Source organism: Malaclemys terrapin, chromosome 1 (genome assembly GCF_027887155.1).
Source record: "Malaclemys terrapin pileata isolate rMalTer1 chromosome 1, rMalTer1.hap1, whole genome shotgun sequence".
Classification (NCBI taxonomy): Eukaryota; Metazoa; Chordata; order Testudines; family Emydidae; genus Malaclemys; species Malaclemys terrapin.
The window spans coordinates 301,098,474-301,122,584 of NC_071505.1; the positions used below are offsets into that span (position 1 = coordinate 301,098,474).

The window sequence follows — 24,111 nt, forward strand, 5'->3', positions numbered from 1 at the left end:
CCTATTGCAAATCTTAGGCCAAACATGCCCATACATATTAAGTGTAACTAGATACTTTGTTGTCTGCACTGTATTCAAACGATAAGATTTGTGTAACTCGCCAAAAGCAGACGTTTTTATTGCTTTGACAAATTCAGTGGACAAGATTAAGCCATCATGATGCTTTAAGATTTCATATAAAAACCTTAATAGAAGAAGCCAGTGATTCTGAAAACACTAGTGGTGGTGTAGTTAGCTTCCAATTCTCTTGTGTGTGTTCCTTTGCAGAACCAGATGGCTATTGCCTGTGGCTCTCGAGCCCATTTGGAACAAGACTCAATAGCACAGGTAAGTTTCTCTTTCCTCGTATGAACTAGACTCCTAGAACTGCTGTTTTTTCATTAACAGTTTTTAAATTAAATCAAGACACACAAAATGAATGGAGGCTGATAGTGGGGAAGGCAGTTGCCATGAGCCTAGCAATAGTCCAACATGACTAAAAGCTCTCTGTTCCCAGAGTTCAAACACCACCAGCAGGAAGTGTGAGCTAGATTTCAGCTAACAAGGATTTAAATCAGTTGATCCAGCAGAGGATGGGACCTTTGGTCCCGAACGCAACCGACCGCATGTGTGCACAAATGTGTCCAACATGAAACCAAAAAGGGCATATACGATAATCACTGAGTGGAGAGCTTTATGCACAGTACATTCAAGCAGATGCTTTGGAAGCCCTGTGGTTCTACAATGGCTCTGCAGCTCATGGGCTGGAACAGTCTCTTCACACACATGCACAGGCTCTTCAAGTACTGGGATGACAGGGAGAAGCCACTGACAGCTCGACTTGAATTTCTTTCCTTTCAGTCCAACAATTTGTTAGTCTTCAACTCTTAAGACCTGAGTGAGTGGTAAAAGTTTTGTTGTAAGTAGTAATAAAATGTTTGAAAGGGTATCACAATTCTCTTGCAATCAACATTATGAAAATTAATTTCATGTTAATGATTGAAGGGGAAGACCTCACCCGCCACCCAGACTTGCCCTAGCAAATGTAGATTTGGAATTCAGAACTTCCAGCAAATGTAGCTAATTTAGAAAACTTGCATTTCTTTCCCTGCCTTTAATTGAGAATCATTTGCAATACAAGTGCCTTCCTAAAGCTCCTTGCTACAGCTATGCCATGGAAGACTCTCGGATTAAAATTGGAGAGGCCAAGACTGCCTCACGGGTCTCATGCTTGCACGGTTCCAAAATTACTACAAATGACGACAAGTGAATCTTGCTTCTTCTGGTGGAGTATGCATACAGAGGAAATGAGCATTGTGTTTAGTCTTGAATGAGTTCCAGGCAAAGAGCCTCTGAAAAGATCCTTGAGAGAAGACTACAAGGTTTGTTTTGTGGAAATATCGGTAACCCGTATGAAAGTAGAATTTCAATATGAACAGGAAAGCGGCAGTAGAATAGAGTATTGAATGCACACTAGACAGAACAACTTAGTATGTGACTGTTATGCAACAAACTTGCATCAGCGCACAATCTCATCTTACATCAGTTTTACTGATGTTTTGGCAGACTGTAGTTGACATAGCACAGACATTGCACTTATATTGCAACAAACACATTGCTGGACTAATTTCTCTAACATCGTTCGATGAACTCATAATGCTGGATTTTCTCTACAACAAGCTATGTTTACACTAGCGTGTGATACTTAAAATCATTCTAAAATGTTTACAAAATACTGAAATAGCTGCAAAAGTCCAAGAGGAGATAGAATGGAGTTCAAATCCTGGTATAGCTTCTACTTTTCCCCAGTGCTTAATTTGTAATGAAAGAGCTGCTGGGACTCAAGCAATTAGGTGCTGGGGCCCAAGCTATTTTTTTTACATTCCTAACTCATGCAGCAAGCCCAAAGGTGCCAGGGCTATGAACTGCCAAGCCTAGAGGTGCCCTGGCACAAATTAAGCACTGCATTTCCCTCTGGAAATGTAATAGTGTTAGGGATCTAGTCTCCTATCAATGCACGGGCAAAGTTTGCATCATAGTTGACAAGAAACCCTGAAGCTCTCTCAGTAATGGGACTAAATCCTGGACCCTGTGTTCACAACATGAATGGGTACAGAAAACCATTACTGTCTACATATGCTGGCTTTGCACCAGACCAACTAATCCTGGGAATGGTTGGGCCTGATGAATGTAGAACTGTGGGGCACACCCCCCTAGGGGGTGTGGAAGAATGTTCCTGGGGAAGGGCACAGTGGGGCCTGAGCGAGCCCCCACCGGGGGCAGGGATAGAATGCTACCCAGACCCACTCTGCCCCTAGCTCTGCCCTGCCCCCAGCCGCGGCACTGCACCCGGCCGTGGCCCCAACTGCTGACTCCCGCTGCAGCTCCACTCCTAGCCTGGCCCCAGCCCCCCAGCATCGGTCCCTGGCCGCAGCTGTGGCCCCAGCATCAACCTCCTTACCCCTAGCTGTGCCCCACCCCCCGGGAGCCAAGGCCCTGCTCCCAGCCCTGGCTCTTGGAGGACTGGGGGCACGGACAGGGCAAGGGCGGGGAGGGGTGATGTGAAAAATTTGGGAGCTGCTGACATAGAGGGTGGAAGGGCTCTCTGATTCTGTGGTCATGTGATAACCTGCTGAGGGATAATGTACAAATGAACTCCCTTCAAATGCATCCAGCTCCCTCTTTCCCTCACAAGGTTTCTGCCCAGGAGATAGGGGAGAAGAACTGAGATAGAATAAAAGAAATCGAGCAATGAGCAAATAAAAGGATACTGTTTAGGTGGTGGTGGGGTGGGGGTGGAGGGTTGTTGTTCTTTTAAGGCCTGACATAAAGCTACCTTTAATTTACATATTAAAATAGTGGTTGGGATCTTTTTACACCTTAGGTAAACTTGTTTAAATTTTTAAAATCTAGGCTTCCAAAAACCAATTTTAAAAGTGTTTGTTTATTCAAAACAAAAATCATACTGTGATGATTATGTCCTAGTATGTCTCTGTGATCTATACCAAGTTCTGTATGTGTATTTGTTTAAATTTGAGTCATAGAAACAAAACTTTAAAATACATAGTTGCAATAAGAATCCCCTTCTGTACTGTAACATACACCATTATTGTAAAGTTACATGTGTAGCTAAAATGATTCAAATTTAGAGCTGGCTGAAATATTTTTACCTAAATGAAATTTCAGCAAAATATGGTGTTTCATAAAAGCCAAAACATTTTATAGAGACATCAGTTTCCACAAAACTTTTGTTTTGGGGGTGGCGAAGGAGGGAGACCCTACAGATGGGTGTTTAGGGTATTGGCCTGGGATTTGGGACACCCAGATTCAAATCCTTGCTCTGCCTGATGTGGCACGATCTGGGATGAAAAACTGTTCTGAATCAGGCAAAGCATGGACTTCGAGCTGAGTCTCCCAAATCCCAGGGGAGATCCTAAGTGTGACTGTCTGACACACCTTTCCCCCACCACAATTCTCCTTTTGTTCCAGTGCGGAACAAACACACATTTCTAACTTCAAAATTGTCATGAAGTGGAATTCTCGTCCTCTGTTCAGATCAATTCAGATGTTCCTTTCGTCATATAAATGAAAACATCTAATTTCTTGTCTTTTGTTCACAGCGCTCTTACTTCCGAACTCTTCTCATGTATGGGTTCCACTTCCTAGTATGGTTCCTCTGTGTCAAGGAAATCAGGGACACACAATGTGGGTTTAAACTGTTAACCAGAGAAGCGGCCTCACGGACTTTCTCAGCTCTTCATATAGAACGCTGGTAAGTTTGTTTAGCTTAAATTAATTTTTCTATTTTTAATGTTTATAGCAGTTGATTGAAGTTGTGAAAATGTAACTCCCACATGGAAACTGCAATAAACAATTTGTGCGTATATAAAAACAGCTGCTCAATCAGTTTTAATCAGTTCTAGTACTTGTTTTTTGTATTGCACTTCACATTTCTTATTGTTTTAAACTATTACATGTTTGCAAAGCAATTAAATTTATATTAAGAACTACATTATTAGATATAGTTGGATATTTGGATGTATTTCTGTTAACTCCATTACCCTTCTTAGAAATGTAGCACTGGAAGAGATTTCAAGAAATCAAGTACAGCCCATGTGCTGAGGCAGGACCAAGTAAATCTGGACCATCCCTGATAGGTGTTCCTCTAACCAGTTCTTAAAAACCTCCAATGATGGGGATTCCACAACCTCCCTTGGAAGCCTATTCCAAAGCTTAACTACCCCTATAATAGTTAGATTAGATTAGGTTAGGTATTTGGAATTTTTTTTCTAACTCTCCCTTGCTTCAGATTAAGCCCATTACTTCTTGTCCTACCTTCAGGGGACATGGAGAACAACTGATCACATTCCTCTTTATAACAGTCCTCAACATATTTGAGGACTGTTATCAGGTCCCGCCTGAGTCTCTTTTTCTCAAAATTAAACATGCCTAGTTTTTTCTCACAGGTCAGGTTTTCTAAACCTTTTATCAGTTTTGTTGTTCACTGAACTCTCACCAATTTGTCCACATCTTTCCTAAAGTGTGGCACCCAGAATTGGACACGCTACTCCAGCTGAGGCTTCACCAGCACAGAGTAGAGTGGGACAATTCTCTCCTGTGTCTTACATATGTTACTCCTATTAATACTCTCCAGAATGATATTAGCCTTTTTTCCAACTGCATCACATTGACTCATATTCAATCTGTGATCCACAATAACCCCCATATCCTTTTCAGCAGTACTACACCCTGCTCAGTGTATTCCCCATTTTGTGGTTGTGCTTTTAATTTTTCCTTCCTAAGTCTAGTGCTTTGCACTTGTCTTTATTGAATTTTATCCTGTGGATTTCAAACCAATTCTCCAATTTGTCAAGGTCCTTTTGATGTCTAGTCCTGTACTTGTAAGTGCTTACAACCCCTCCCAGCTTAGTGTCATCTGCATATTTTATAAACATACTCTCAAGTTATTAATAAAAGTTTTGAATAATATTTGACCCAGGACTGACCCCTATGGGACTCCAGTAGATACCCCTTTCCAGTCTAACAGCAAACCATTGATAACTACTCTGAGCACAGTCTTTCAGCTAGTTGTGCCCCACCTTTTAATAATTTCATTTAGACCACATTTCCCTGGTTTGCTTATGAGAATGTCATGGAGGACTGTGTCAAACCCCTTACTGAAATTAAGAGCCACGCTTCCCTCGCTCCACTACGCCAGTAACCCTGACGAAGGAAATTAGGTTGTTTTGGCATGATTTGTTGTTGACAAATCCATGCTGGCAATACCTTATAACTTTATTATCCTCTAGGTGCTTACAGATTGATCGTCTTGTGTCCAAAAAGCATGTATAAAACACAATTTTATTTAATTTAGCATCTTTCATGTAAATTATACCCCAAATCGGTTAAATAATGCAGTTACGCAGAATTTCTCTTCCTCAATAATTAAGAGGCATACAGTATGCAAGCGGGGAGAGATGTGTTAGCTAAGTTTTAATATTTAAATGGAGTGTCTGCGATAAAGATACAAGAAGGCTCTTGGGCTACCCTGATGAGACTCCCAGTGAATGGTGATGTCTGGAACCCTGCAGTCTATCCTTACTCTGGCATGTGATATGATAAGAGATATCTGATAGTTAGAAACTTCATCAGCCTGTGTTGCTCTCTAGTACAATTTTACAACTCATTACTCCTCAACCAACCAACCCTCCCTCAAATCATTACCTTATGAGTACCTTAAAAGTACACCAACAAGTGTCATTAAAGGAAGTCTAATATGTTCTGTTTCATAAAAGTGGGCAGCAAGATGGCTCTTGTTAGTCTGGAAGAAGGGCAGTAAAAACCATGAATACAATTTGAATTGTTTTAGAGCTGCCTTTCATTGTAACTTAGCATTAGAGAGGGTGATGGTCCATTATTAGAGTAGCATGGTGAGGACAGCTACTGTGATACATGGGGCCGGGAAGGGGGGGGGAGGGTAGGCAGAGGAGGAAGAGCCCCCTTTGATGGACAGCCAGTTAGCTGTAAAATCCCTCGTGGTCTGTAATCTGCTTGCTTTACCTGTAAAAGGTTAACAAGCAGAGAACAGACCAAGAAGGATTTTACAGCTAACTGGCTGGCTGGGTGTCCATCAAAGGGAGCTATTCCCCGCTCACCCCCCTTCATGTGTCACAGCTGCGATGGGTATGTCTACACTGCGATAAAACACCCACGACTGGCCTATGTTAGCTGGCTGAGGCTCGCAGAGCTTGGGCTGTGGGGCTAGAAAACTGCAGTTGGCGCCCGAGCCCTGAGGTCATGTGACTGTGGAGGGTCCCAGAGCCCAGGCTCCTGCCCAAGCCCAAACATCTACACTGCAATTTTATAGCCCCGCAGCCTGAGCCCTGCGAGCCTGAGTTAGCTGACGTGGACCAGCTGTGCAAGTATTTTATTGCAGTTTAGACATGCCCATGAAACTGAAATGCTGTTTCCGCATTAAGTGTCATAGAGTCTGTAGACTTTTTGCACCACCTCTCTTGCTAAATGGACACTATCATGGCTGACAGGCCCAAGTTTAATTGAGTATAATCTAATCTTTTCAAACTGTCTTCATCTAGGAAAACCTCTCGTAGAAAGAATTTGTTTGTGTCTCATTAACCTACCTGCTCCCAAGAATAGAGTACAGCATCCATGCACATGCTGAGAACTTTTGTCCAATTGTGCTAACCTAATCACAGCCAGTAAGTTTAGTTTTAGGTTGAGCTTCAGCAGTTGTGGCCAAGCCATGTTGTTTCTAGGATGGAGATGCAAAAATGTCTGGGGGCGGGCACTTCAGGGATGTGAAAAATCTGGTATTGAGTTAGAGGGGAAATACACGCTACAAGAACTTTAAAGCCTATTGCAAGCTATGAGATCTCCTCATCTCTTAAAGATGAGGATATGAAAGTACAGAATTTAAGGACCCAATTTTTAGAGGTGCAGAGCTCCCACAACTGCTATTGACTTAAATTGGAATTGTGGTGCTCAGTACCTCTGAAAATCAGTTTCTAGGCGAGTGATTTGTCCAAGGTCACAAAGGAAGACTGTAGCAGAGCAAAGAATAGAACCCATAATCTTAGAGCATAAGACTACTCATCTGTTCCTAAGGGGGAAAAAAAAGTAATTAAATTTTATAGACCTATTTCTATTAGTTCCTTTGCATTAATGTTAAAGAAATGTCCATGATAAGCACAGCCCTAAAGTGTACTCCCTCAAAATATATTATTTTCTGACAGTCTCTTTAACTTCAAGGAGTATCTATTACTTCAGGAGGCTGACACAACAGCTGTGCTGCAAGCAGGAGGAAACCAATGAGTATAGTTGCTGTCTGGTCTTTTCAAAGAAAATACAGGCGCCCTTAAAGGGGAAACGATCAATCTTCTTTTGTTTGAAATTCATCAGTTTCAAATAACTCCAGTTGCTGATGTCCTCTAAATAGTATGTAGTAAATAGTATAAATTCCTTTTAAAAACATATGAGGATTTTGCGGCTCCTCTGACTGTTTAAGGGACTCTTCCAGCAAGAGAGAAATGAGAGAGAAAGTGAAAATGACTATACACCACATACAGTCAAATATGCAGAATAAACTGGGTGGGGGGGAGGAAATAGAGAAATATGACTTAACTTTAATAGGGATTTTAGGTGATGTGTGTAACTGTAATAGGTACCACATTTTCAGGAACTGGTGACTTTTTCAATTTGGTGTCCTAACCTGCTCTAGTCAGAGGTACTGCTGTGAAGTTAGCCTTATGCTATAGCTTGCTTTATGGTAATTTACAGAGTAATACCCCTCAGGTTTTCTGATGTTTATAAAACTTGGAACCCCTTATCAAGAATGCTTGCTGTGTTCGTGGAGGAAAGAGTGACTTATATTTTTCCATGACTCTTTGCAAATATTCCAAAATGGCAAATTTGTCTAAAACAAGAATAATTTAGTTTTTTTTTCCTTTGATATCTAATGTAGCTTTCAACTAATTTCTCTTCTAGTTTCACTGTGTATATTTGCATCCAGTCATTGCATGTTTTATTAATAGATTTGCCCTAGTTAGCTATTTGGAAGCATAATTCACCCTTTAGAAACAGCATTAATTATTAAATAAAACAATTTATGCACAAAACTATGGGGCTCTTACAATCCAATAACTGAGACTCCCTTTGGATAAATCTGGGCCCTGATGCATTTGCCATGTGTAACTTGGCTGGAGCTGAGCAGCCAGTCTGGCTGTGTACCATGGAGGCTGTATGCATCTCCTGAGAGTGAGTGGAGATAAGGTGGGGGGCAGGGAGAAACCCAGCTTCTTCCTGCTGCTGCCCAACAAAGTCAGTGATTCCATCCCAACAGGCCTCTAGTCAATATTAGGGAGACAGTTTGTATTCATGGTGCCTCCACAAGGTCCCTGCAAGTGGGGGAGGGGTATGTTCATTCTGGCTCAGAGCAGCAGGGAATCCTTAATGGACTCATATACCACTCCCGGCTGATGATCTCATTCTGAGATTGTCCACTGGGGACTGGAGAGAAGCTGCTGTCAGAGAGAAAGGATAGTCTTGATGCTGCACAGGGACTCTGGGATCTGCATTGTATTACCATCTCGGCTATGGGTTTCCTGCAAGATGTGGCCAAGTTACTTAATTTCTGCGTGCCCTATTTCCACATCAGTAAAATGGGGAAAGTACCTCCCTAGTATTAATGAATTTATCCTCATGACACCCTTTTGAGTTAGGAAAGTGCTCCAATACTATAGCAATCGGGGGGAGGAGGGGCAGCGGGGTGCTGTAGAAAAGCCAACAAATAAGAGCCTATTTCAAGGGCACACCTGTCTGAGGACATTGATCCTGGCCTCCCTACCCACCCTTCATCAGCTCAACTCAGAGGAAAGAGGGCTGCTCCGGAGAATGCAGAGTCCTTTCATATGAGCACTCAACTTCTGCAGAATCCTCCCCTGCCCTCTCTGCTGGGCTGACTGGATTCAGGATCATTTGGCACAGTGTAGAGCTGAGTTACATAGGAGGGAAGAGACTAATATGTCCTTTCCTCCTGTGTAACTGGGATCCAGGATTTGGCCCTTAGCTCTCACTTTGAGAGAATAAAACTAAAGCTGGCATCAGTCTCCACTTAGAACTTCCTTTCCCTTGTTAGGTTGTCACCGCCTGAACATTAACTGCAGCTTTGCATATTGATTTTAAAAAATACCCACTCTGCCCTTCGTTTGCAGAATGTTCTAGCCTTTCAGATGAATCTTTAAGTAGGCTAAAAATTAGGAAATAGTGTATTGATCTCATGTCTTTTTGGTAAATAATATTTTATAGATATTTTGTTGTCGAAGACCTGAACTAACAATGGTGTTGTAGTGATTTGTCTAGAAAAACGTAATGGCGGGTACACAATAAATCTTTTACACTTTCAAGTTTTTCCTCCGTTTTTAACTTTTTTTTTTCCCCCAATATTCTAAAAGCATTAAGGGGCTAATCCTGCAAAGTCATAGTCAAAGTCAGAGATTAAGGATAAAACCACCAGATCTAGTCCAACTTCCTATATATCACAGGCCAGCACCCGCCCACTAAACCAACTCCCAGTAACATCAGGAGGAGGATGTACAGCATCTGTTAGGACTGTGTCCTGACATTGCACAATCACTCTTGTGCCTCTCACATCACCTACACATCATACAAATATTACCACTCCTCACTTAGAGTTCAAAATTATTTTACATCAAAAATAATCACAACTAAAGTTCTAGAAAGTAACTTGGACTAAAGGAATGAAACCAACATAATTTTAGGTTTCTTGCATGAATAATTTTTTGTCCAATATTTTTGGAGCTTTGTTGCACATTTGAGCTTCAGTAAATCAAGAGATATGTCATGCCCAAGGCTAACTTCTTAAAGCAGAACAATCTTCACTCCAAAAAGTTAGTGTTCAGCATTTAACACTATTCAAAATTAATAGCTTTTTTTTAAATGGAAGTCTTCACTTCATTATTATCGACCAGTATTCTGAGTTGGTGTCTACAGTGAGCTATCACAGCTGAATACTTAATAAACCCTTTAGACGTTTGAGATTTCTAATTCAGTTAGTACCAACCCAACTGTAACTGTGCAAAGTGCCCTTTTAACTGTAACTTGAATTTCTGTCACATCAAACACAAAAAGATGAACTGTTGAGAAAGTCCTGAGAGGAGTGGAGTCGGGGGAGAAACTACTGAACCAACATCCAGTTTTGTAGTTAAAAGTGACTCCATGCTGAGCTTCTTGCATATATGGAGGAGGCCAGCTGCAGGCAAGGCCCCAGGAATTCCTCCCCTCAGATAAAGGGAGAAGCAGCCTTTTGTGCATGCTACAGAGAGCAAGTGCTGAATTAGCAGGGCAGCAGGAGAGAGTGCCGCGTCTTCTTTTGGAGCACTGGACCCTGTCAGTGCTGCTCCTGAAAAGAGAGAAGCAGTTATCCAAGAGAGAGCTAGATTTTATTTTTGTCTCTCTCAGCAGCCTGTTAACATACCTCACTGAAGGAACGAGTGTTGAGAGCACATTCTCTCTCAGTTTTGAGCCAAATATCTTTTACTAACAATAAATGTGGCAATGTAAACAATGTAGATGTCCTGCTGCTAGACTGGACGGAGTGAAGGTTTTAAAACTTTAATTTTTAAGTAGCTAGCAAGCCACAGAAAATGAATGGCTACAGTATTTTCAGTGTTTCTTCACCAACACCTTTTAATTTGGAGCTTTTTATTTCTGTTTTCTCATCCCACACCATGGGAGGGCAGGGGTGGAGCGGAGCGGAGGGATGTCAAAAAATGATCCTGAAAATCAGATCCAAATGTTTACTTAGATTGGATCTCTTTGTGTCTTACCACTTCCACCTTTCTATTTCTGTTTCACAGGTATTGACCAGAGTATCTCCTTCTCCTTAATGTTAAATCTTTCAGCAGTCTGAGTGTACAATTTCTTATTTGCTATATCTGAATTTGACGTATAGGTGCTCATAAACAGGAAAACATAGGTAGAATTGAAATACTTTAAGTGCTCAGATACTATCATGATGAGGGCCATAGAAGTGCCTAGATAAACTAGCATGGGGTGCTTTTAAACTCCTTTCATTAATGTTTGTGAAGTGCTTTGAAATCCATAGACAAAAGGTATTATAGACATGCACAGCCATATAGAGGAGTATTATATTGGTCTTATAGCATTATAAATTACTATGTATGCATCCTATTTAGAATTAAAGGGGAGAGATTTTGTTGGGATTATTTTTAGAACTGCCTTTTGAATAGTCTTTTGCATACATACCAGTACAAGCCAAATGTTTTTGAAAAAAATTTCCGATACAGCTAAGTTTTGACATTGATCTGAAATGAGAGCAATCTACAAACAAAGAGCATATGCTTTATGTTTTAGGCTTTGAATCTGATGAACCACTAATCTATTTCTCAGAATTAGATGAGGCACATTTTTTAAATTAAAACTTAAAAGAAAGTTAAAAGGCTTAAGTTAAAAGCATAACAGAGACAGTTGGGAATTACTTGTTTCCAGATTCCAGATAAAGAGAAGATATTTCTATTTCTACAACTACAGTCCTAACCGGAGAGATTATTAACTTTTTTTTTCTTTTGTTTTTCTTTTTTAAAACCATAAACCACTGAAGGAAGTTTAGCCAATCAGATGGCTACACTGGCAGATAGTAAATTTCAGGTCAGACATATTGGCCTTTTCTGACCCAAAGGGATCTCTTAAAAGTTCCTTACATCTTGGATTCCTTTTCCTGCAGGAAGGAGTCAAATATGCCAGGTGTTATTTGATGAATCCTTGCTAATCAAATGAGGGAAATTCCAAGTGTATTTTTATTCCTCTCAGTGATTGACAGATGATTTATGTACCTCTATGACTGGTTAAATTTATGTTTATTAGGCAACTCACAGCTGATTGATGGGAAGAAACATTTTGTTTGTATAATTTTGCCTGAAGAGGGTGCCTCATGTTGTGGTACCAACTGTTTCTTTTTAAAATGATGCTGAGCTAGTGAACGTTTTAAATATAATTAACTTTCATTTGTTTCTCCAGTATAAACACTAAGTGTGCACTTTTATCTCAGATATTACTGGTAAAATGGCACCTTCTTATTCCACAGATCCGAGTCTTGCTGTATCTGCTCGCTTTAGTGACACAAGTTTGTCCCTCCTCTTAGTCCTGCAGAGCCAATACAAGTAAGGGAATGAGTTGGATTTGCTGCAGAGTTATTTGTTAACTAAGGCCTGGCCTAAACTTAACTGTTGGCTAGGAGAGTTTAAAAAAAAAAAAAAAAAAAAAAAAACACAACAACAAAAAACACATCCCTAACCAACATAGCCATACCAGGGGAGGGGGGAAACAACCTTGTGTAGATGTTGGCATACACTGGCAAATTTTTGCTGGTATCTTTTCATTTGGGGGACTCTTGCTAGTATAATCTATGTCTCCACTAAATAGGCTTGTCACTATAACTATACCGACAAACCCTTGCCAGTCTAGATAAGGCCTACATTCCAGGGCCGCCCAGAGGATTCAGGGGGCCTGGGGCAAAGCAATTTTGGGGGCCCCTTCCATTAAAAAAAAATTTGCAATACTATAGAATACTATTTTCATGTTGGGGTCTAACTTTGTCCTGGAGAACACTTATTGCTGGTGATGATGCACAAACAGGAAAAAGCCCAGCTGGAGTTTCAGAACCCAGGGTGAGTTTGCAGGGCCAGCAGGATAAACATATTGGAAGTTGAGCACAGTTGATTTGGAAATTGATAAGATTGCTTGTGCACACAGTAACGGGATTCCCGGGGTGCAGCCTGGGATTGTGGGACTGCTGTGCCCCCTGAACTCTCTCCAGCCTGGGCTAGGGTTACCATTCGTCCGGATTTACCCGGACATGTCCTCCTTTTTGTGCTAAAAATAGCGTCTGGGGGGAATTTGTAAACAACTCAAAATGTCCGGGATTTCCCCCCTCCCCCGGCAGAGCAGAGCGAGCGGCTGGGAGGGCTGCAGGAAAGTCCCGGGCTGGACTCCGGAGCAGCTGTAGAGGAGCTCCGCCCTGCATTCTGAGCCGGCAGCTCTCCCCTGCAGCCCAGCTCCGGCAGCACTGTGCAGGGCCAGGGACCGGGTTTTGTTGTGCTGGGGAGCACAGCCACATGTCCGGCTCGCACAGAGCCCAACACCCTGTTCTGAGCAGCAGGGTAAGGGGGCCAGGGGGCAGGAGAAGGGGCAGGGAGGTTCTGGAGGGGGCAGTCAAGAAACGGGGGGGGGCTTTTTGGGGGGAGTGGAGAAAGTTTTGGGCAGTCAGGGTACAGGTAGGGGGTAGGGTCCTGGGGGGCAGTTGGGGGGGGTCTTAGGAGGGGGCAGTTAGGGGACAAGGAACAGGGAGTCTTAGGTAGGGGGTGCGGTTCTGGAGGGCAGTTAGGAGCAGGGGTCCCAGGAGGGGGCAGTCAGGGGACAAGGAGTGGGAGGGGTGGGGGGCTGGGAGTTCTGGGGGGGAGCGGTCAGGGGGCAGGAGTGGGGAGAGGGATCGGAGCAGTCAGGGGACAGGGAGCAGAGGGGTTTAGATGGGTTGGGAGTTCTGGGGGGGGCTGTCGGGGTGGGGAGTGGTTGGATGGGGCGTGGGAGTCCCAGGGGTCTGTGTGGGGGTGTGGCTAAGGGTTGGGGCAGTCGGGACAAGAGGCAGGGAGGCTTAGATAGGGGGTGGAGTCCTGGGGGGCAGTTAGGGGCAGGGGTCCCAGGAGGGGGCAGTCAGGGGACAAGGAACGGGGGGAGGGTTGGGGGTTCTGGGGGGGGGCGGGAAGTGGGAGGGGCTAGGGCGGGGCTCCTCCCGTCCTCTTTTTGCTTGCTGAAATATGGTAACCCTAGCCTGGGCCGTCTCTCACAATGCCTTGCTAGTGACAAGCAGCAAACCCCTCCAGACGCTGTTGTCGCTCAGCACAACAGCATGTGGAGCCCCACACCCAGCTATATTGCCTTTCTCTGTGTGATTCATATATTCATGCATCAGAGCCAAATCCCTCCCAGCACTGTACCCTAGGAATATACTGTCTTGTACTGCTCAAGATGAGTAGTGCAACTTTATTAATTGGTTCACCACTTCATCAGTGGAAAGTGGATATACACCAGCCTTTGTAAACCTGAGCAGATTTGCCACACACTTCATACAAATTCACTGGTAAAGATAAACACTTAAACAAATGTATTTACTATAAAAGATAGGTTTTATGTGATAGGCAAAAAGTCAGTTAGTTACCAAAAGAAATAAAATATAAGTACGCAGTCTCAGCCCTATTAGATTGGGCAGCAACTAGATTAAGCAGTTTTTCTCACCCCACTGGATATTGCAGTCTTTAATATACAGATTTGTCCCTTAAATCTGGGTCAGTCTCCTCAGTTGGAGTCTTCAGTCTTCTTCTCAGTGTCTCTGTTGTTTGCAGCATAGGTGGGGACAGGAGAAAAGGCCCCCCATGTGGGTCACTGTGTCTGTTTTATAACCTCAGTCCCATGTGCTTGAGAAGCACAAGTCCAGGCATGTCTGGGGACATTGCTGAGTCTCCAGGCAAGGTTGAGCAATTCCCCTGGTGTGGCCTCATGCATGAGAGTCATTGAATTGTAGCTCCCTTGCTGGACAATGGTTGTTGATGGGTTGATTGATACCCTGCCCAGATGTTGGTTACTTTCCTTGCTGTTGCCTCTGGGGAGCTAATATCTGGCTGATTCCCCAATTTACAGCATGTTTTAGTGACAACCATAGAACCCAATTTTCATAACTTCATATGCATTAATGATCTACATATATGGATAGAGAAATGACTTGCAGCAGATCATAACCTTTCCCCTGATACCTTACAAAGCATGTTTTATATGTTAGATCAAAATCATATATAAATGAGGAATATGGGGGTTACAGGGCGCTCCCCCAAGGTACAGAATATCACACACTCTGTTTCAAATTGTGTTCTAACGTGTTAACTAAAACAATCTTAACTTGTGGCATAGGTAAAGGAACACATTCTGAGGGGTAAATACAACCAGGAACAAATGTTTACTCCTTTGTCTATGCTACAATTTAAGATCATGCTCGTTAACCTGTGTTAGAACACAGTTAGAAATAAGTGCACTATTGGATCTCCCTAAAACAATCCTGGTTCTCATAAAACTCCAAGATTATGAACCTGAGTCACAAATGGCAGGTGCACTCCCTTAACCTGAGTGCAGATATCACACTTGCCAACTAATAATGTTATGACCTCCAAATCCACCAGCCTCACTTTGCTCTTTCCCAGATTAAGCCTCAGCTAGTTCACCCTTGTTCATATTGCGATTATAGAAAGACTGTAGGTTCCAGTGCACCATCTGGGTCTGACGAGATGTAGAACTGGTTATCATCAGATTATTGAATACATTGCAATCTATTTCCTCACTAACTCTAGTAGTGGATGTGCATACACATTGAAATGTACCCCCGTAGTATCTCACCCATGAGTCCTTTTCCTTTAGGCATTAAACAGGGGAGGAGGGAGTGGTTCAAGGTTAGGACATGTTCATCATCACATGTAGGGGGGGTGGGAGGGAGTACTGTCTCTGATTTTTGCCAGGGATGTTAGTACTTTACTTTCCTGGTCACTAAAATTTGCTCATAGTTTTTTTTTAATGTCACTCCAGCAGGATAGTGGTGTCCTGGCATTGCATTAATCAATTTCTATAAGGTGGTAAAACTTACAATAGTGTATAGCTGATGATTGAACTCTGTTCATTAGTTCCCTAGGCTGAGCAGCATTTTTAGACCAGTTAGTGCAGTGTAATTCATTGGACAATTAAATGAACGGTCTCTATTAAGATTTCTAGTCCGTTAATACATGTAATGGGTATTATGAGAATTATATATATTAGAGCAGTGATCACCAACCTGTTGATCACAATTGATGGGTCGATCCTGGAGACTCTCCCAGTTGATTGTGATCTCTGGCCCCGGAGGTGCAGCCGGGCTGCCTGCCACTAATGCACCCTCCCTGCCTGCAACGACCCCACACCACTCCTGGAAGCAACCAGCACGTCCCTGCGGCCCTGTGGGGCCAGGAGGGGGGGGAAGAGGCAGGGGTTTCCGTGCTCTGGTCCTGCCTGCAAGCACAGTCCTCGCAGCTCCCATTGGCTGGGAATGGGGAGCTGTGGCCAATGGGAGCTGTGGAGGCGGTGCCTGCGGGGGTGGTTCCTGCAGGGGCCGCAGAGGTGCACTACTGGCTGGCAGGGTGGCCTGGCTCATGATGGGAAGGAGGTGCCAATGTGCCTAAGTGGGGCCAGGACAGGCAGGGAGCCTGCCTTAGCCCCACTGTGCCATTGGCTGGGAGCCGCCCGAGGTAAATATCCCCCTCCAGGAGCCAGTACCCATACCTCAGCTCTGAGCCCCCCTCCTGGAGCCAGTACCCAATATCCCCTCCTGCACCCCAACCCACTGCCCCAGCCTGGTGAAAGTGAGTGAGGGTGGGGGAGAGCGAGCGACGGAGGGTGAAGGATGGAGTGAGCAGGGCGGGGCCTCAGGGAACGGGCGAGGTAGATCCTGGGTTGCCCTGAAATTGAAAAAGTGATCTTGGGCATAAAAAGGTTGGAGACCACTTTATTAGACCTAAAAGATCGTTTGCAGCTATTTTGAGGTGAATATAACAAATGAATATATCTTTGCTTACAAATCTAAAATGTCAGCCAAAAATGACAAGTAATACAAATCTAGAATTTCAATAGAAGAAACTGGAGTAATTATGCAGGGTTAATAAACAGTGTTCAGTTCTCAGTTGTTTGTGGGATGGTGGCCGGTTTTTTTTTGTTTTTTGTTTTTTTTAAACAATTTTTAAACAGCAACATCACTTGGAACAGATTCAGCACATTCAGACAAATGCATTTACTGCAATAATTGCTTTTGTGGTAGATAATAGGTAGGGTGACCAGATGTCCTGATTTTTGGATCTTTTTCTTATATAGGCTCCTATAACCCTGTCCTGATTTTTCACACTTGCTGTCTGATCACCCTACTAATAAGCCCTATTCCCACTCAAAAGTCATCCTGATTTGAGATTATTGAAAACCCCTGGTTCCTTAGCTAACTTAACGCTGCCTCCTTCTGCACCTATTGTATTTTTTGTTGTTGTACAGGGTAATGTTAATCGTTTTTCTTTTTTAATATATATGTGCAATGTGGCTGAGTTACAGTTGCCATGGGAACCATTAGTTTGAATTTACTATTTTAGTGATGTAGTGAACAGGCCAATGTGTGATCACTTGTGTTTGACTGTGATTGGCAGTATCTGACTGTATGTGTGTTCTATCTATGTAATCTATCTGGATTACTACACTAGCACCTATTTTGAGGTATAGTCTTGCTGCTTCACTAATTGTAATGTATTATTTTTAATTATGCTAAAGTCCTGTAGGTTTTTGTCTGAAAGGAGGGTGGTTTGGAGAAGAATGGGGGAAGCAGCATTTCTAACTCAGCTGACAATCTGCAAAAGTTTGTGTCTTTTGCATGCTACTGACCACTTTTTTTACAACCGCCTCTGTCAAAATACCATAAAGATTAGAGGAAAGATTCAGAGTTTGCCGTCTAGGGGAGTGGAAACTGCAGCTGCTTTAAGACATCTTTGCACCCTCTTGATCCTGGGCTGTTATGGGGGCTGGAGAGGCCCTCAGCATAATTTAGACAATCCCTCTAAGTTACAGCAGCCTCCCCATGCTGTCCTATGAGTTAACTTGCAGGGCTTCCTGGAATTTCCACAATGTCTTTTGATGCAGCTCCTCCCACCTCCAGCACACCACCTGCACAGGGACACATAAAGGGATCATGGGAGGACAGCTTTATGGCTACATTCTTCAATTCTTGCACCAGGGAATCCTCCCCATGCCAAATATGGGACTTATGGGCCCCTTTACGCTTCTCTGGCCAACACTTTTATGTAACATAAAGTGTCTAGAGCAGAGGCAAGGATCTTGCCCTAGATAGGGGGGAGGGGGCAGAAGCAAGGCAGGTATTTAAGAATTTTATTTAAAAGCAAGAGTTTCTTTTAAATCTTAAACCCTTTAATTTCCCCCAATCAAACTCTCGTTTTCAAAGAGGCTGTAATAAAAAGGTAATCAGCAGCCGTGGGGAGTGATTTAAATGATTGATTTGCATTGCTTAACATTTTAAAATCTAGTTGAGGTTTTGTAAAACTAATTTCAAAATTTGTGCTATGGCAAATTCAAATTCAAATGTATAACAAACTACATTATAAATGGTTTTGTTTATTTTCTTTGAATGTCAGCACTGTAAGGGTTTGAAAATTACTTACATTTTACAAAACTGCTATAGGGAAAATATAAAATACACCTCTACTTTGATATAACGCTGTCCTTGGGAGCCAAAAAAATCTTACTGCGTTATATCGAACTTGTTTTGATCTGCCGGAGTGCAAGGCCCCGCCCCCCCGGAGCGCTGCTTTACCGCGTTATATCCGAATTCATGTTATATCAGGTCGCGTTATATTGGGGTAGAGGTGTACAGAGTTAAAGCTCTGATCCTTCTAACACTTAAGCTGGTACGTAGCTGTCTACCTGAACGATCAAATTGACTTCACTGGGACTGCTGGTACTTAAAGTTAAGCATGTGCATAAGCGTTTGCAGCATCATGGATAAAATTTATTTTTATTACACGCTTCCTAGCGACATAAAACCTTTGTCTCATCAAAATAAAATTGCTTCAGTGTTAGCAATGAAAGTTATTTATACTCTAACAGTGATTGAGAGGGTTGGTGGAATTAGATTGTTATTGGTAAATGTCGATCAATGTCATTTCCACAGTACACACACACACCGCAAAAAAAAATTTACATCAATAATCATCTAAATTTACAAATAGGCCAAGAAAAATGCCACTTGAGAATTTAGAGTTTGATTTAAGAATATTTACTTTGTATATTTTGATGTGATGTTGACAATTTGTGTTTTAACAGTTAAAGAGCTTTAACTTTTTGAATAGCTACTTCTACTGTAATTAAATAATTGTCTGAGCCTTTTCCCATAACTTCTCATGACTGTAAAAATTTAGATAGATGAAAATTGAAAAAAAATGCTTAAAAATAAACTGATATTCTCCACTGAAATTATCAAAAAATAAAATTTGAATTCTGTCACATCTAGTTATTGTAAACTCTTTATGCACAGAGGCCAAAATTGTTAAGCCATATTTGAGGACCTAATGGTAGTATGTGACTTGGGAGCACAAATCCCATTGACTTCAAACTGCAAACCGTGATGGAGTACAGCCTGGTTATGTAAAGTATTTCAGCTGTCTTGACTTGTGGAAGTTCAATATATACAGGAAAGTGGTGTTGGTTGCAAATGTAGCTGGGACTATTAACTTATCAGTCTTGTATTTGTGTATGTGGTATTCTTCCAGTAAATATGTTAGAGGCCCTGGACTTTCCTTCTTCAGCACAGATGAGCATTTTAAGTGTGAAACTTTTTTTGTAGAAAAAAAATCCATGTAAAATCTGGAATTCTACTAATAATTAGGAAACCAATTAAGGAAACAGGTACAGAACACCCACTTCAGCAATTTAAGGCTATAAAATAGGAAGAAAGTAAAGAATTAACAACATGAAAATAAAATCATGATTTTTTTTTAATCCATCCTGCTCAGTAGCAGCTAACACGTCTCATTAGTTTCACATATTGGATGTTATATGAGAGTTACGAGGTATGCACTCTTTAGCTAAAGCTGCCTTATGGCCTCTAAGCTCCTGAAGTTTTCAACAGGTATCCTCTTCCTCTCCCAGCCCCAAGAAAACCTTTTAAACTTGAAAAATGTCTTTACTTAAACTTTTAACTTCCCCCCAACCTTTAACAATGGTTCTATGCCTTCTTAAAGAAATATGGTAATGTATATGTTGTCTTTTAAATCAAAGCAAGAGTGTACTTCAAATAGGACTATAATGGATATCTTGGTTGGACAGCTGAAGGCACAAATGTCTTATGTAACTATATATTTTTATTAGTTAGACAATGCAGTTGCTGAAAAGGAAGTGCTAATGTTTTATATCACTCTAAAAATCAATAACAATTGATTTAGAGCATAAGTGTTTGCATTCTTTAACAAATTTTTGGCATTTAAAATAAGCCATTGCCTAGAAAATAGTCAAGAAACAGGGACTTTGTGAGTGACCTATATGAAAGTCTGAAATAAAATTGTCTTAATTCAGATAAGACACTTAATATTCATGAACTATTTCAAAAAAGAACTCTGTTATTCTTGGCTGTCTTTCTAAGAACAAATGTTGAAGTGTAAAGAGAAACCTAATGACAGGTGAACAAGAAGTCAGAATATTTTAGGTTCAGTACTTAACTATATACAACTAAATATAGAGAAATACTGACTTACTAGAGATTTAGATTTATCTCTAGTCACCCTTGCAATGCATAAGCTATATGTAGATAGCTATTTACTGAAAATCACGTCCTTGATGTCTAATAGCGATCATCCATGTATCTCATTGACCTCAGTGAGAGCTGTGGATGCTCAGCTGTTATGAAAACCACGCCTGAAGAATGCTGAGCATATGAGGAATTTTAGCTGTACAAGTGAGGTGAAGAAATGAGTGAATCTTCATACTTAAAGTGTAGGTCTTATGATGTTCGTTAGTGCTAGACATAGTGCAATGAGAAGCTGTGTGAATTTGGCCAATGCACCTATTCCTGACTTCTGCTACCCCAACTATTCTAGTAGTGGATCTCATCTGAGCAGAGCCTGCCAGTAAAAATGATAGACTTGAGGAGAGAAAAGGCTCTATGCTGGTTGTTTATATGCACTCCCAGCTGTTCCTCAGCTCCCATTATTTCTCTACTTCCTCACTTCCCTTCTGCATTGGTTTTTGACTCAAAGAAAACAAGGAGAGTGTATCACATCAGCATACAGCAGCATCAAGAAAGGGAAGAGGCGCTTCTGGTGCAGTTGAAATCCGAGAAAGCACTAAAGAAGTAGGTTGGTGCTGCGAGGAAGCTCTGCTGCCCCAATCTTTACAAAGATCTAAATCTCAACTGTGATCAAATGGAAAGTGTGAGTGCTGATACGAGCACTTCATCCTTTCTTTTAATGTATGTGTTGTGCAATGAGGTACTGGAATCTGTACCCTGGCTAGTTTCTGTCATTCAGCTATATAACAAATTGATCTTTCATGTGAATCTGACTTTCCGAGTATCAGTATAAACTTGATAACTGCACACTAAGTGCCTTAATTAAATCTCTGTTCTGGTGTAATTTAACACTACAATGTTCTTTTTTCTGAAAATAAATACCAATGAATTTACTATTTCCTGTTCTATTTCAGGGCATTTGATGTGGAACTTCTTTACATAGCTCAGCGCTTGAAAATACCAATAGCAGAGGTTGCTGTCAACTGGACCGAAATTGATGGTGAGTAAATTGCGTACCCACCTCCCACCCCCATGAGTATCCGTCCAGAAAGCAATACCTTAGTATCGTCCTCTAGTGACTCAAACACTTTTTTCCAAACTTGAGGACATGTTGCATTGAGCCTTCTCTTCATACAGCCATCCAGTTGTAAAAGATCTGAATGCAATAAGGCTGGCCAGCTTCCCCTGATGGCTCAGTTTCCAATTCTTCCTTTCTCCGGCCCCTTCTTGTGATGGGAGTGGTGAGAGTTTTGGAGCCACGTATAAGCTCCCCTAGGGCACCCTCTTTGCTTCAGGTTTCTTACAATGCCTGTTGCTTTCCAGATTGTAGGGAACTCTGCAATGAGATACAGAGAGAGCATATTCTACCTAGCATGATTTCTAGCCCTACTGAAGAAGGGTTAATTAAATTGATTGGATATCTTAACTTGCTTGGAGATTAGTGGGTTTGTGCTGGTGCTCTTAAGATTGTGTCTTTAGTGATTTAGAAAAGAAAAACAAACACACACTTTCTTCCAATGACCTTTGTTCAGCTTCTAAGTCTAATTGCCTGAACAAAGTTTGATTTATTGTCCAGCAGTAAGTTTGTGTACATATACCACCATAGCATATGTTGAGCCACTATCTATTTCTGACCTAGAATGTCCCACTCTCAGTATAATTTCAAATATAATTTAAATTTTAAAGCATTAACTTTTCAAGTGGAAATGTTTATTAAAGTCAAGGGCTAAATGCAGATGTTCTCTGGTTAAATCTCTCTTATTGATGCTAACTTTATTTAAGGTGAACACTTGTTTAAACGTTGTCAGTCTGATTTTTTTGTATCTTTTATTAATCATAGGTTCGAAGCTGGTTCCCTTTTGGAGCTGGCTGCAGATGGGCAGGGATCTTCTTTTTATACGACTGAGATATTTGACTGGTGCCTGGCGTCTCGAAACAAGCAAATCTAATTAGGTTATTTACATTCTCCAAATGCATTATTACACATAATGGAGCATGAGAACTATTTCAGTGAACTAAAATGTTGAAGAAAGATGAGGTAACTCTTCATTGCTGCTGTTACGTACTGCATTTTTGCAATATACGTATATTTTATAAAATTGCCAATAGTCAAATGTTCCTATAATCTGAAAGAAAAAGCATCTTTAAAAGACATACGTTTTGATCCCAGCATCTGTTTTTTCTTCTGTAGCAGCTTTAAAGGTTCTTGCATAAATTCACCCAGATTAAATAAACAAATCTGCTTTTGTCTCACTGTGCACTTGGAATTCCCGTTGATGCACATTAAATGGAGCCCATATCCCATGATGTGCAATATTGTGGATGACCAAAGCTCTTTTTGTTTCTGTGTATTGGAACACACAAATACATTGTGATTTGGAACTGGTAATAGTGGTATTAAATTACTTGTATGTATTTAGGCTATTTTTTTAAATCTTTAAATGGTATAGCTGGTATTAATGGATTTTACTGTGTTATACAACTAATGTGCTGTTTTCCTGAGAACTCTTTCAGTAATCTCATAACATTCCAATTGTAATCTGTTTTGACCTGCAGTTTATAACACTTAAGTCTGAGATTTGACTTCATATTCACTCCCCATGGACCATAAAATTTCCAAAAGAAAGTACATTTAATTTTAAAATGCTGTCTTTCACAATTAGATACAATCTATCATATGTGTTAAGTATGTTTGGTTTTTAGCTGTGAAGCTCATGAGCTTTCAGCTTTAAGGCCTGGGCTTTCTATTGATAAAGTATCTCAACCTATCATGCAGCATAACTTTAAAATGGCAATGTCAAAAATACTCATTTCCGATTGCCAAACAAGTAAACCAGTTTCCTGAAGCTACATAAAGGGTAATAGGTTTCCCACTTTGGGAAGAAGTTGTTCCCAGGAGCTTGTTTAAAGCAAAGAAAACGGAGTGTACAACCAGTTGTACCTTCAGATATGTTACATTGGAATCTGTCTTTTCTCAGTTTACAAGTTGTTATACACTTCTAGGATTTGGTTCCTTTTAGAGTTATCTCAGTTTTCTGGAGGATGAAGAAGTACTGAAATAAATTCTCAATGAACATGTTCAGTTTTTGTTTTGTAGTCTTCACTTCCTTTGGTATTCTGGTCCATATAGATCTGTCACTTCTGCTGAACGAGTTATATGACTGGTTGCTGCATTAACCAGAATAAAGTGATAACTGCTCACTTGTGGTAAGTGTTCTATGCGCTACTGATGTGATAGGCAGGGCTGGTAGTGCCACCTGTTAAGGTTGTTTGATGCTTCCCATTATAAGATCATGTTCTCAATAGCTTATAACTTTGTCAAACTAACCATTTGGCTGAAGTTTTCCATGCAAGACGTCAGCTTCAGTCTGACTTTGAAAACTTCTGCCAAAAATATTCAGTTGCTTCTTAGAAAGAGGCTAGGGAAAACTATGTTTTACCCATGTAAAATATAGGTAGGGGAATTCAGTTGTTGGATTTTTCTTTAAACCAAGAAAACTACACACAAAATACCTGCATTAAAAGAATATTAATAAGCAATCCTTCCAGATTAAATATCACAGGATTTATAAGTAAAAACCATTCTATTAGATTATGTAAATTACTATGCATTTGAGCAACACTGATCATAAATCTATATTTAACAAAATAAAAATGAGGCTTAATAATTAGAT

The 24,111-nt window shown here is 41.2% G+C and overlaps 1 protein-coding gene across 2 annotated transcripts in view; it reads left to right on the forward strand.

The window, feature by feature from the left end:
• ALG5 (ALG5 dolichyl-phosphate beta-glucosyltransferase) overlaps nt 1-23,519 on the forward strand; it is a 42,992-nt gene extending 19,473 nt beyond the window's left edge. For both annotated transcript variants that reach the window (XM_054015273.1, XM_054015274.1), the window contains 4 exons: nt 268-327; nt 3,600-3,751; nt 21,352-21,437; nt 22,278-23,519. In XM_054015273.1, the coding sequence (XP_053871248.1) occupies nt 268-327; nt 3,600-3,751; nt 21,352-21,437; nt 22,278-22,390 (411 nt within the window). In that variant the 3' untranslated portion in view covers nt 22,391-23,519. The remainder of the gene's footprint in view (nt 1-267; nt 328-3,599; nt 3,752-21,351; nt 21,438-22,277) is intronic.
• Nucleotides 23,520-24,111: the final 592 nt, after the last annotated feature.